The sequence below is a fragment of the Delphinus delphis genome, chromosome 8 (genome assembly GCF_949987515.2).
Source record: "Delphinus delphis chromosome 8, mDelDel1.2, whole genome shotgun sequence".
Lineage (NCBI taxonomy): Eukaryota > Metazoa > Chordata > Mammalia > Artiodactyla > Delphinidae > Delphinus > Delphinus delphis.
Window position 1 is genome coordinate 47,759,812 of NC_082690.1, and position 14,618 is coordinate 47,774,429.

The window sequence follows — 14,618 nt, forward strand, 5'->3', positions numbered from 1 at the left end:
AGGGAAGGAGTGATGACCTTGGATAGAGACTCAGCAGTTTAGACTTGATATAGCTGATGGGAGATGGACCTCCCTGTTGATGGAATATTTTTGTAAAAGAAATTACCACCCTCAAATTTGTTTCTAAAATGTTTGATTTTCATTATAGTGTTAGGTTAAAGAAGAGTAGACTTGAATTGTGGACTGGCTATCTATCATTCAGCACCCTCAGAGGGAAAGATGTGTAGTCAGTGCTATGCAGACCTCTAAATTTTCTCAGAAAATTCCTAATTGAACTATTTCATATTGGCATCCTAGATTGATCAGTAAATTTTTAAGTGGTAAGCAACCTCAGAGACCATCTTGGCCCACTGTCATGCTCCTCTGTACTTGAATATGGAAATATAAAGTGTACTTTCATTTTTGTCACTCAGGCCATGCAAGTAAATGAATAGCTGGATACTCAGATCTTTGATTTTAAATGTAATTATGACCTTTAGAAATAACTGCTTTGAAAATGGACCAAAGAGTAAATAAAATGGGTGACTGATATACCTCAGTTCCCAAAGGAAATGTATAAGAAGCTGTTTTTACTTTGCAGATTTCAGTCTTAGAGAAAAGACTTCATCATTTTATATGTGATGTGGCTTTCCGGGCTCCTGACATCGTCATAGAATTTGACTGGAGTCTCCTCTTGGGAATGAATGGGCATTTTCTTGCTCTCCACAGTCATGAGCTTCACTTCCAGGGGGCCCAAGTTTACATAATCCTATGGTGAACAGACACAGAGGAGAATAGGAGAGGTTATTCAGCAAGTTACCAGCCTTCATAGATCAGGTTTTATTTACTATAGTTGGCCTCTATATGACAGATTTCATTGCCCTCCTGATTATCTGAATGCTGTATGACATATGAAATATGAGAGCTACTGTAAATAAAAACCACTCAGTAAAGTTATATACCCAGTGGGGGCATGGTAGGCAAACCTCCCAAAGAGCAGGCAGCAAGGCTTGCAGGCTTGTCTTCTGGGGGCTTGAGCCGGGGAGGGAACATCAACTACAGCAGGGAGATATATTCTCTGCAAGCTCTTTAATTGGTAAAAGGAAGTAGGAAGTATTGGCTGCATTTATATAGCCCTCTGCTGGCCAGGATATAACCACAGCAGAGTTTTTTATATTAATCAAGAACAAAATGAGTGATCTGCAAACATCTTTGACGATAAATATCTTTTTTTTAAATAAATTTATCTATTTATTTATTTATTTTTATTTTTGGCTGTGTTGGGTCTTCGTTTCTGTGCAAGGGCTTTCTCTAGTTGCGGCGAGCGAGGGCCACACTTCATTGCGGTGCGCGGGCCTCTCACTGTTGCGGCCTCTCTTGTTGTGGAGCACAGGCTCCAGACGCGCAGGCTCAGTAGTTGTGGCTCACGGGCCCAGTTGCTCCGCGGCATGTGGGATCTTCCCAGACCAGGGCTCGAACCCGTGTCCCCTGCATTGGCAGGCAGATTCTCAACCACTGCGCCACCAGGGAAGCCCGACGATAAATGTCTTAATATTGAGCAAATCTACATGGGTTTTGCACATTTCACAGGATCTACTGTAGATATAAAACTTACCACATTCTGTCAAACTGAATATAGTTTCAGATATCAACAAACAGAATTAGAAGTCTAATTTATATGAAATCCCACAGCTAACCCCAAACTGACTTGAAACAGCTCCAGCCCTACCCAATGGGCCTTCCTCTTGGAAGCCTCTCCAAGCTGTAACTCCTTCTTTTGGATTCCTTCAACACTTCAACATGAGTGCCCACTATGTGCCAGGCTGTGTACCAAGTGCTGGGGCAAAAGACTGGTCAGGGAGACAGATACAGGTAGGACATTCCTCCTGTACAGTAATCAATGATTTTATCAGTTTTCTACTAGCATGTACACTATTTAGGGTAGGGCCTGCCACATAGGCGTCTTTGAGACTTCATTTCTTCCTGTTCTTCCCCTTAAATTCTCAAGCATCTAACAAGTACCTGGCATGTTGTGAGGGTCTCAATAAACATTTATTAGAATTTAGGAGAGTCAAAGAATGAAAAAGGAAGGCAATGTTTTATTAATATTTCTCAAAAATTCATATAACTGTATGTAGCTTTTAAAATACATAATTGCAGAGCTACAATAAATGCGAGATAGGAGAAAAGTAAATTGATGGAAGTCTACCATATATTTCAGAATCATCTGGAGCAGGATTCTGAAGTAATAGACTCTCTTAGTCTGCTTGAACTGCCATAGCAAATACCACAGGCTGAGTGGCTGAAACGACAGAACTTTATTTCTCACAGTTCTGGAGGCTGGGAAGTCCAACATTAGGATGCCAGCATGGTTGGGTTCTGGTGAGAGCCTCTTCCTGGCTGGCAGATGGCTGCCTTCTCACAGCGTTCTCACAAGGCAAAGCCTCTTCTTATAAGGCCACAGTCCTATCAGGTGAGGGCCCATCTTCATGACCTCATATAACTTTAATTAACTCCTAAAGCCTGTATCTCCAGATACAGTCATATTGTGTGTTAGGGCTTCAACATGTGAATTTGGGGGAGGGGTGGGGACAAAATTCAGTCTGTAGCACATACAGTACCATTTCCACCACATCAAAAACTTCCGTGGAAAGTAAGGTCTTAGAAGAGAATGTAGGCGAAACATTCTCTGACATAAATCATACCAGTGTTTCCTTAGGTCAGTCTCCTACAGCAATAGAAATCAAAGTGAAAATAAACAAATGGGACTTAAACTTACAAGCTTCTGCACAGCAAAGGAAACCATAAACAAAAGGAAAGGATAACCTACGGAATGGGAGAAAATATTTGCAAACGACACAACCAACAAGGGCTTAATTTCCAAAATGTACAAACAGCTCATACAAGTCGACAACAAAAAAACAAACAACCCAATCAAAACATGGGCCTAAAGAGACATTTCTTCAAAGAAGAAATACAGATGGCCAATAGGCACGTGAAAAGACGCTCAACATCGCTAATTATTAGAGAAATGCAAGTCAAAACTACAATGGGTTACCACCTCATGCTGGTCAGAATGGCCATCATTAAAATGTCTACAAATAACAAATGCTGGGGAGGGTGCAAACCTCCTGCATGGTTTGTGGGAATGTAAGTTGGTGCAGCCACTATGGAAAACAGTATGGAGGTTCCTCAGAAAACTAAAAATAGAATTACCATATGATCCAGCAATCCCACTCCTGGGCATATATCCAGACGAAACTATAATTCAAAAAGATACATGCATCCCTATGTTCATAGCAGCACTACTCACAATAGCCAAGACATAGAAAAAGCCTAAATGTCCATCAACAGATGAATGGTTAAAGAAGATGTGGTACATATATACAATGGAATACTACTCAGCCATAAAAAAAGAATGAAATAATGCCATTTGCAGCAACATGGATGCAACTACAGATTATCGTACTAAGTAAAGTAAGTCAGACAGAGAAGGACAAATACCATATGATATCACGTGTAGAATCTAAAATATGACACAAATGAACCTATTTGTGAAACAGAAAATCAGGGACATAGAGAATAGACTGGTGGTTTGCCAAGGGGGAGAGGGGGTGGGAGAAGGGAGGAGTGGGAGTTTGGGGTTAGCAGATGCACACTGGTATATATAGAATGGATAAACAACAAGGTCCTACTGTATAGCAAAGGGAACTATATTCAATGTCCTGTGGTAAACCATAATGGAAAAGAATATGAAGAAGAAGAATGTATATATACATATACATGTATAACTGAGTCACTTTGCTGTACAGCAGTAATTAACACAACATTGTAAGTCAAATAGAAAAGAAATTTAAATAAATTCAACGGATAAAAACATAAAAAGTAAGAAGGTTTTTCATTCAACCAAATGGTATGCAAGTTTGGAATTTTATAGACAGTTGTCCACTAGCGTGAGGTTATTGTAACATACAAGGCGTCGTGATTCCAATATACTCATGGGGGTGTTTGAGAGTTATAGAGACTAGAGCTTTAGTCTTTAAATTATCACTTGATGGTAGCAGGACTGAGTTGTACTTAGTTAAAATGGTTTTTGTTGATTTATTCAGTTTCTTTTGCTTTCTTAATTACTCTTTCTCCTACCAGACTTTAAGTTCTAGGAGAACTTTCAAGGTTATTGGTAGTACCAAGAGGGAAAACAGCAAGGGGTGGATGTGAAAGTGACTGGAATGTACCAAAAGGTTTTAAAATTAAAAGGCTTGATAATCTAGGTTTCACCTACTGGTATATGTGACTGTTTGTACTTTCCAAAGATGGTCATGCTATCATATACATCCTATCCCACGTGCTTTTCTTACAATATGATGCTGACCTTCCTCTTTCAAGATGCAGGACCTGCACTGTTTCTCTTTGGGTGGAACTTTGTAGCTACATCGACAAATAGAATATGATGGAAGTGTTGATGTCCGATTTCCAAGGCTAAGTCATATGAAACATTTGGTCTCTGGGACTGATTGCTTTGGAAGAAGCCAGATACTGTAACAAAGGGACAATAAAGGTGCCCTGTAAGGAGGCCCATGTGAAGAAGAACTGAAGCCCCCAGCTTAGCCAGCATCAACTTGCCAGCCATGTGAGTGAACCACCTTGGAAGTGGATCTTCCTGCCCAAATCAAGGCTTCAGCTAAATATAACTGCACCTTCTAGAGAACCCAAGTGAGGACTGTCCACTGGAGACCTTCCCAAATTTCTAACCAACAGAAGCCCTGAAAGAGAATAAATGAGTTATTGTTATAAGCACTAATTCTTGAGGTAATTTGTTATGTAGCACTAGATAACTTACATGGTATACTAGTAATGGATGTCTATAAATGAATATATGTAGTAAGTTGGGCAAAGGTAGGAGTGAAAATAGTATCTAGTGACAGACGTGAATGGTTGGCAAATTTTACTAATAATTGCAAATAGAATTTTTCAGCATCCATACTTCAGCTTAATTTTCTCCACTAACTAATAAAGCAACATTTTCTCTAGTAGTCAAGATGTTTTCTCCTGAATCTTACCTTGAAATCCCGCTCATCCTCATACAGTAAGTATTTCATATCAGAGGCTCCAAACTCTATGCTTGAACTCTCTTCATCTATCTTCAGCTGCTGGCTGTATCTGCTGCTATCCTCATGACTAAGATGTAAAGCACTGCTCCCAAGTGCTAAGCTCAACAAGTCTCTACTTTTTACTTCTGCAGGTTGCAATTGTGACTTTTCTGGGATGAGTGCAAAGAAATTAATTATGTACAATTTTTGAACAGATTAAAAATACAATACATACTTTGTCACTTATTTTTTCAGTTTTAGTTTTTTTTGAATTGAAATATGGTTGCTTTACAATGTTGTGTTAGTTTCTGGTGTAGTGACTCAGATATATATATATATATATATATATATATATATATATACGCTCCTTTGTCACATTTTAAATTTGAAAGACCTTTGAGAATCTCCTGGAGGAGAAAAATTTGAGAATTAGAAATGTAGAATCTAGGTATTAAAGTGAGAGTGAGTCCTATTATTCGAAACCACATCTAGGTTGTATTTCCTTCTGTTAGCTAATAAGTTATAATAATCACATGGGGACCTGTGAGTGTGTTGGTACTTTGGTTGGTTGGCTAAATTGGAGCACAAACCATGCCAGTGTAGACATCATTCCATCCCTCTCTGCTAGTGTCTATTTAATTCATTGTGACACATGGTGACTTTGATTTGAAAAGTCACTAGAGAAGGGAGATGGGTTAGGTAAGCTCTGCAAGCACAGAGAAATATGGAGGAGCTGGCAGGCATTATTCCCTGAATAGCTGTCTGATATAAGGTTCCTGTCCATAACAAGAAGCGCAATTAAGTGTTTGTCAACTTTTTAAAAATCACCATTACAATAAAATAATACCTATATATGTTTCTGGCAACTCCAAAGGCATTTCTTCCTGTGCCACTTCCTGTCCAACAGCTTGAGCAAGATATAGTCGCCTAAAAACAAATAAGAAAAGTAGTCTGTCAGTCAGCAAATATTGTACCACCTGCTCAGTAGTGTCTTATCTCTCTGCTGGGTGCTGGAGACACAGATGAGAAAGGGGCATCAGGCCCAGTGGGGTGGCAGACAGGCTTACAGTGTTTGATGGTGATGGTTTGTACCATGGTGGGTAATTATGTGAGGAGCACAGTGTCAGGAGTGCCACGGGGCAAAGAGAAGCAGCACCGGATTTAGCCTTAGGAGGTAAGGAAAGGTTTCCAGGAGAAGATGAAACCTGCGTTGAGTCTTGAAACACCAGGGGCTGTTTGCCAGGGAAGAGCTTGGGGTGAGGGGAGGGCATCCCATGATTAGGAAATAACAGGCTTAAAGTCCCAGAAATGAGAGTGATCATGACACCAGTTACGTCACTGTTGCAGGGAATCCAGATGAGGAATGGGATGGGATTTGAAATAAAGAGAAAAAGAGAAAGACAGCAGTAGGAATCCAAGATGACACCTAGGTTCTGGCTCTCGCTGAGCGGCGTGTTCCAGCTACAAGCCTGGTGAGTTTGCGTCTGCTGTTGCAACTCTCTGCATTGCAGAGGCCAGTGGAATTTTCAGTCAGAAGACATGATACCTTGAAAGCTCCATACAGCATTGCCATGAAGTTTGCCTGAAGCTATAGCATGAAGCAAGTGCCCCTGGCAGATGCACCAGCCATACTTCATGCTTAGCAACCAGAGTGAATCCCCTGGATTACAGGCTGTCAATTACTTAAAGACCACGAAGGAAGTGTTATCTGAGATGCTTAAAGCTTAAAGCAAATAATGTAACTACATACAATATTTATATCTTAAAACCTTCTTAAGAGTTAACTTAGTGAAGCTCTGGTCTGCAGGTGGACAAGTCTGAGGCCACAGAGTTCTCTTCTTTCCTGGTTTTACTCTTTTGAATAACTAAGATCTTAGTAAACGCCGTAACCTTCTGAAGTCTGGCTTCTCTCTTAATCATTAGTTTATTGTCACTTTTGTACCACCACAGGGCGGCAACACTTGTTATAGAAAATATTTTACAGAACGTTATCATATGAAACTAGCGTTAGATTTGAGGTACTGGTCCACCTAGCCTCAGCTCTGCGGCATGGGAGTCCCTGGGCAGTCACCTCTAGCTTATTCAGCTCATCTAATGTATCAGACAAATACTGTGATGTTCTATGGGAGTCAGGAAGGAAAGAAGTTTGGGGAGCTCTGGATGGGAAATACAGTAGAATATTAGGTAGAATACCCCATTAGGTATTAGGTAGAATACCCCATTCTTCATCCAAATAGGGAAGTTTTTATATGTTTACTGGGTACTGTTCATGTCTATTTCTCACCCTACCAGAATATACAGGACTAAATTCTCAACAAAGAGGTGGAAAGAGCAGTTACCATAAATTACACAGTATGTGTTAACATTTCTTTGACTTGAAAATGGATACAGGAAAAGCTCCTGAACTTTTTCTTCTAGATAAGCATTGTAACAGATAATTGAGGGTTTACACATTTCTGTTTCTTTATTCGGGTCTTTCTAAGATGTCCTAAACACTTGTCTCAAGGACAATCTAGCAAGGAAGCAGATGTTTAAAAAGTAGTCCCTACTGTGATAAATGCCAAGTTACAAAGGAAAAGTTCAGTGTGCCATGGAGGCAAATACCGGGCCCCTAACCCAGTTCTTATAAACGTCGCCCATGCTGTTTCTTTTCCCTCGGACAGATTTTGAATTCATCTCTCCCAACTCTGAAGCAAAACTAAGCACTCAGGTCTCTCACTAAAGAAAACCAACCCACAAAGCATTGATGAACAATGTGGATTTTACTGAAGATTTCTGTGGGGAAGCTAGAGGATAGGTTTAAATTGCATACAATACAGCAAACAACTTAATGAAAATCGCCATTAAAAGTTTCCCATCTCCCTTTCCTGTCCTTGCCAAGCTCTCTCTGGCCGATGAAAGATTTCCCCTTTATTATAATGAGCACTTCACATCCACATCAGCAGCAAATCAGGTGCACTAGACTGAGCTGACCAAAGCAGGAAGTGGGGTTGGCAGTTTACAGGGTAGCTCTTTTCCTAAGGGTTGGCTGGTTCGGAAGAGAGAAAAAGAACACAGCGGACAGCAGGTGGAGCAGTGGTTGGAAGGCACAGCTGGCAGAGATTCAGCGTGATCACAAAGTGGTGGCAGTAGCAGGTGCTTCGGGGTAGAGGCGGGACGGGAGTGTGGAGCTGGAGACCTGATCATAGGGAGGGAGGCTGGCAAAAGAGAGCATTGCCTGCTGGGGTGACAGTGAGGCCCGCCACCCCCTAGGGACCCTCAAGGGCATCAGCTCAAGAGACTGGAAGTACAGGAGTCCAGTAATCAGCCAATTCATTCAGCCTGACTGCCTGCCTCACTTACACTGGTATCCGTGGCTCCAGGGCGGCATACATAGACTGTGAAAGGGAGGCAGGTGGCCTCTTTCTCTGTCCTGCCCCACCCAGTGTTCAGCCTATAAAGTAATTGCACCATCTCCTGTTTCTCCAATCTTGTATCCCGACACCCATCACTTAGCTCAGCAAATAAAAACCCCACAACTTGTATCTACCCTTCTTGAAGCACATGAGGAAGTTTGCCAACAATAAATACTTTATTATGTCTCTAATAGTATTTTTTCCATGCCACACAAGCAAGACCTACTCAGGTGGAAGTGTTTTCCTGACCCTTCCACCATGTTGAACTTCTCTCCCATCTTGCACATGTACACCTTACATTTGTGTGATTTAATTCCTCGATCTTCCTAAGCATGTTACTATTTAGGTTATTTCTTGTTTCTGACTACTTGTCCAAATTATGAATGCCACTTTGGGTTTTAATACCACATTCCAGGGCTCTAATTTTTCATCAAGATTGGTATATTAAGACTTTTTTTTGTCAGGTAAGAAAAAGAGATAACCTAAACTACAAAGCCATATACGTATTTGATTTCTCTCATGCAGGAATAAATGTGACTTGGAATGCCAGGCTATTTTCTCTGCCTAGAAAGTAGTTTGCCTCTTTCATTAACTGTCAAAGGAAACCATTCTATAATCCACAAGGTAACCAGTTGCTCAGAACACTCCAGGAGCTCCCATCAAGTTGATCACTCCCTCCTGTGTGCTGGCTTCGAACCCCGTACCTCTTCCGCTGTACTGTTATGCGTTTATTTTTATGCCCAATTCCCCTGCTGGCCCAGAGGCTTCTGAAGGACAGCAGTTGTGACATTCATGTTAAGTGTTTGCTACTATGACCACAGTGCATTGTTAGAAAAAGCAAGTCAAAGTCTGCACTGGACCAGTGGTCGGTTGTAATGATCTTATACCTTCCCCATGGCCATTTTGTGAGCTCCTTTCTTTTCAACTATTAAAGAATTGTCATCTTAAAAAAAATAACTTTTTACAGATACAAATGTTAAAAAAAATACTTTCTAGATATGTAATGACTCTCACCTGGGTATTTTGAGATCCACAAGTCTGCAGTTGAACAGCTGATCAATAAGCACCAAATTTTCTCCTTCCAGCTCATGAATAGCATGTTCCAGTTCTTCCACTTCCTTCCTGTGATTTGCGATCTATTCTCAGGAAAAGAGAGTGGGTGTTAGTACTTATGGACTTAGTTCTATCTAGTCCTCTATTAAAAACTCAACTTTTAAAAGTGCATTTGTGGTACTTCCCTGGTGATGCAGTGGTTAAGAATCCACCTGCCAATGCAGGAGACACGGGTTTGAGCCCTGGTCCAGGAATATCATCCCACATGCCGTGGAGCAACTAAGCCCGTGTGCCACAACTACTGAGCCCGCGTGCCACAACTACTGAAGCCTGCGCGCCTAGAGCCCGTGCTCTGCAACAAGAGAATCCACCGCAATGAGAAGCCCATGCACCACAACGAAGAGTAGCCCCCACTTGCCGCAACTAGAGAAAGCCCGTGCAACAACGAAGACCCAACAGCAGCCAAAAATGAATAAATTAATTAATTTTTTTAAAAAAAGTGCATTTGCCTGAGGGGAAGATCTATCCTGTATTATTTATTACTGGGTTTGCTCTAAGAAGGAACAGGTGGGACTTTTTTCCTGGTCATTTGCAGAACTTGGTTGCATGATTAGGCAATTATTACTGAATGGCAGGAGCAGTCCTTTCCTACTCTTCAGAAACATCACTGGATTTATCTGAGCTGGAGGCAGAGATAAATAAGAAAATAAGACTAATTTATCACTCTGGTGTTAGTAGCTAAATGAGGCTCTATCTAAGGTTAATTATAAACAACATAATGAAAACTAATAACACTGGGAAAAAATCTTTATTATGGCATTTAAAGAAGAGAAGTACAGGCCTAGGAGCCCTTTCTATCAGCCTCTATAGGACAATTATATTCTCTCTTGAGTGTGCTGGAGTCATTCCGAGAAACATCAGAGAGATGAAATGTTGTTCATTCACTCATGTAATTGTACTGTATGCCTACTATGCGTCAAAAACTATAGTACACTTTGGGAACAAAGGATCAATAAGATACAATAACCTTCAAGGATCTGTTAGTTTAATGGTCAAGAGTGATAGCGACAGAAAATAGTGTGATAAAATCATAATGGAAGCCATCCAGGGGCTGTGGGAGAGAGAGAGGTTCACCCTATGTCCGCCAGGTGTGAGGGGGTAAGGGGGAGTTAATGGAAGAGATGACCTCTCTTCTGGATCTTGAAGGCCAAGTAGAGATTCTCTAGCAGACAAGAGAGGATATATTCTAGGCCGAAGGAGTCACATGGATAAAGGCACATGTGCCTTCTATCCACATTTTGGTGTGGATAGAAATAAAATGGGAATGGGGAGAAGTAGAAGAACTGGACAAGTTGGGGAGCCAAGTAATGCTAAAGAGTCTTATTTCTATCTCGCAGGTGATGGAAGGTCCTTCGTGGACATAGCAGGCTTAACGTTTACTGAAGAAATGTGGCTAACTCAAACAGGAGCAAAATTTTCTGGTTCTGTTGATAGAGTTCCCATCAATCTTTAAGAAATGTATTTTGATAACTTTTGTCTAAAGAAGGCTTGATTGTGGGAAGAATATATAGAAGAATGTGACTAGATAGAATCCCCACCTTCCCTCTCTGCCCCCCAAAACAGCATGAGCTGGATTGAGAGGTGCTCGTGTGGAGAAGTCAGGACAATAGAAGAATTAGAAATAAGACAATAAAATAGAAAGTGATCGGCTGGTGAGAATAAACTGGAAAAAGTAACGTGTCTCCAGGGAATATGATGAAATAAAGGCACAGGGTAGGGGTTTCGATTCAGTATCTCTTGTTAGGAGTTGCCAAGAGCATAACTGAGATGAGTACTTAGAAAAAGATGACTAACATTTTTGATTTGTAGCTGAAATTATTGTATTTTGGAATCTGGAAGCACTCAGTATATTACCAGATGGATATCCCTTTCACATAAGTCATTTATTAAATGCTTGAATTCTTACCATGGGTAAGGCTCTGTCCTAGAGGTAGACGGATACAAAATCCAGTAAAGTGTGGCTCCTTCCCTCAAAAGAGGGAACAAGTATACAAACCAGTGAACAAATATACAAATAATTATAATATAAAACAGTACCAGTGTCGTAGAAAAGGCTCAAATATTGCTGCTGGCTTAGAGATGGAAAGAAAAGCATATATTATTTACCAGCCTTAAACAATTTCACAAAACCATTTAAGTCCATGATTCTACATTACAGAGCTAGGTGTTGGTGCTTTAGGATCTCATGTTTTGAAGATATGATCAGCTTGATTACAAGCCTGAATGCCTTAAGGAAAAGTTTATAATTTTCAGATGTCAAAGGATGAGAAAAAATCATAGTTAGAGGTTGTAAAAGAAGGAATTAATAGAATGTGTGACTAAGGGTTTGGCATACTTGGGAGGCAGCCCACACAATTCTTGGTCTCCTGCCAAAGCTGGGAATGAGGGCCCATTTGGGGAGTTAAGTCCAATCTTTCAAGCTATGGATATCCTGTGACATCACCTATCCCTGTAGAGTGCTAAGTAAGGTTCTCATCAATTGCTGTCTCCCTCCCAGTCTTTTGAAATGTTAGGGAAATGAAAACTAGTTCCTTTTTATAGCCGTATAAATACCTTTAGTTTCTGGGGTAAGAAAGTATAAAGAAGGAAGTAGAAGACCTCTTTTCCTTCCCCGCCCCTGCTTCTCCCCAGATACCCAAGAAATGTACTTAAGAAATTGGGCAAGATAATTTAGTTAAAACTATTATAAGTCAGGGACCTAGGATCCTGAATAAAATGCATGCTCTTGAAATTTTCCCCTGCAAGATCCAAGTTAGCTTTATGCCTCCTCACGTTTGAAACTCTGATTGCTAACCTCTTTGAATCCCTTTGCCTAGTTTTTCCAGCTTTCCATTTGTTGTTAGTCCAGGTTATTTGGAAATTTGAATTTTCTTCATGTTCCTAATAAGCATGCTAAATAAAACCAGATAATAAAAGTCATGCAATGGGACATCTCATTCTTCCCAGAGATGTCAGGTTTTGATTATTGTTGAAAGACAGTTAAATGGAGAAATATTTGGGGGAGTTCCACTGTTAAATATCCCTTGTTACTCATTCTAAGCCTTCCTCAAAGAAATTAATTGACATACATTGTTCTATCTCCAGGCAATTTTCAATTACTGTGATAGTACTTATAACCAAAACTGGTTTTAATTAATTTTGTGAGTAAATTTAATGACAGCAAAAATGAATATTTATTGAAATAAAGAGAAATTAAATATATTGAATTATATGATTTGTTCTTTATTAGTGAGCTCTTTTTGCTCATGATTCAGTTAAACTTGACAATTTTTCTGTCTTTTGTTTCCACTGAATTATGAGAATTAAAAAATAAAACAAAACAAAATGTAATTTGTGGCTTTAGTAGGAAGGACCAAGGCACAAAATGGCCTTTCTTTTCAGTCGAATATAAACTTTTGTAGTTGTTTTCTCTGAACTTAACATCTATGATATCTTATAAAATTTAAGGTTTGAATTGTTAAATTATTATCACTAGGATCATACTGTTATATTTAATAAAAGTATAAGAACCAAGTTTCTCCCTAATATTCTTTAACTGTTGAGCTCACCTTGAGTTTTTAAAATTAATACTTATTTTTTAAAATTGAGGATTCATCTTGATTAGTTTTGGAAATAGTATGGATTCCTACTCACCATGACTTTATAAAGGCAATTTCAAGATAATTGTCAATATCATAGAAAGCATATTGATTTTTAAATTCTTTTGTTTCCTAGACTAACCAACTCTTTTCAGTCAAATGGGAGCAAGGAAAATGGAAAAGAAGCTGATGGTAACATTTTTACCTCGGGTGTCTGAGCAGATGGCAAAAAAAGAAATGAAGGAAAAGAATATCTAAGAAGAAATTTAATAAATTATGCTCCAGGTATGTTGAGTTTGAAGTGCCTTTGCGACATCTATATGGAAATATTTAGTTATTGAATTGTATGAGCTGTTTGTATATTTTGGAAATTAAGCCCTTGTTGGTCACATCTTTTGCAAATATTTTCTCCCAATCTGTAGGTTGTCTTTTCTTTTTGTTTGTGGTTTCCCTTGCTGTGCGAAAGCTTATACACTTGATTAGATCTCATTTGTTCATTTTGTTTTTATTTCTTGTACCTTGGGAAACTGACATAAGAAAACATTGCTATGATTTATGTCAGAGAATGTTTTGCCTGTGTTCTCTTCTAGTTTTATGGTGTCTTGTCTTAATATTTAAGTCTTTAAGCCATTTCGAGTTTTGTGTGTGTGTGTATGGTGTGAGGGTGTGTTCTAACTTCATTGATTTACATGCAGCTGTCCAGCTTTCCCAACACCACTTGCTGAAGAGACTGTCTTTTCCCCATTGTACATTCTTGCCTCCTTTGTTGAAGACTAATTGTCCATAGGTGTGTAGGTTTATTTCTGGACTCTCTTTTCTGTTCCATTGATCCACAGGTCTGTTTTTGTGCCAATACCACACTGTTTTGATTACTGTAGATTTGTAGTATTTTCTGAAGTCTGGGAGGGTTATGCCTCCTGCTATGTTCTTTTTCCTCAGGATTGCTTTGGCAATTCTGGGTCTTTTATGTTTCCATATAAATTTTAGGATTATTTGTTCTGGTTCTGTGAAAAATGTCATGGGTAATTCAATAAGGATTGCATTAAGTCTGTAGATTGCTTTGGGTGGTATGGCCATTTTAACAATATTAATTCTTCCAATCTAAGAGCATGAGGTATCTTTCCATTTCTTTGAATCATCTTCAGTTTCCTGTATTAATGTTTTATAGTTCTCAGCATATGTCTTTCACCTCCTTGATGAGGTTTATTCCTAAGTATTTTATTTCTATTTTTTGGTGCAATTTTAAAAGGGATTGTTTGTTTGCATTCCCTTTCTGATATTTCATTGTTAGTGTAAAGAAATATAACCCATTTCTGTATGTTGATCTTGTATCCTGCTACCTTGCTGAATTCATTTGTCAGTTCTAGTAGTTTTTGTGTGGAGTCTTTAGGGTTTTCTATATATAGTATTATGTCATCTGCATATAATGACAACTTTACCTCTTCCCTACCAATTTGAATACC

General features: G+C 39.3%; 1 protein-coding gene across 1 annotated transcript in view; it reads right to left on the minus strand.

Annotated features, from left to right (window-relative positions):
- Positions 1–480: 480 nt before the first annotated feature.
- The window catches only part of CCDC83 (coiled-coil domain containing 83), a 44,310-nt gene continuing 30,172 nt past the window's right edge, over positions 481–14,618 (minus strand). The window contains exons 9-12 of the mRNA XM_060017242.1: positions 9,479–9,600; positions 5,917–5,996; positions 5,040–5,239; positions 481–748 (exon numbers count right to left, since the gene is read on the minus strand). Of these exons, the coding sequence (XP_059873225.1) occupies positions 590–748; positions 5,040–5,239; positions 5,917–5,996; positions 9,479–9,600 (561 nt within the window). The 3' untranslated portion in view covers positions 481–589. The remainder of the gene's footprint in view (positions 749–5,039; positions 5,240–5,916; positions 5,997–9,478; positions 9,601–14,618) is intronic.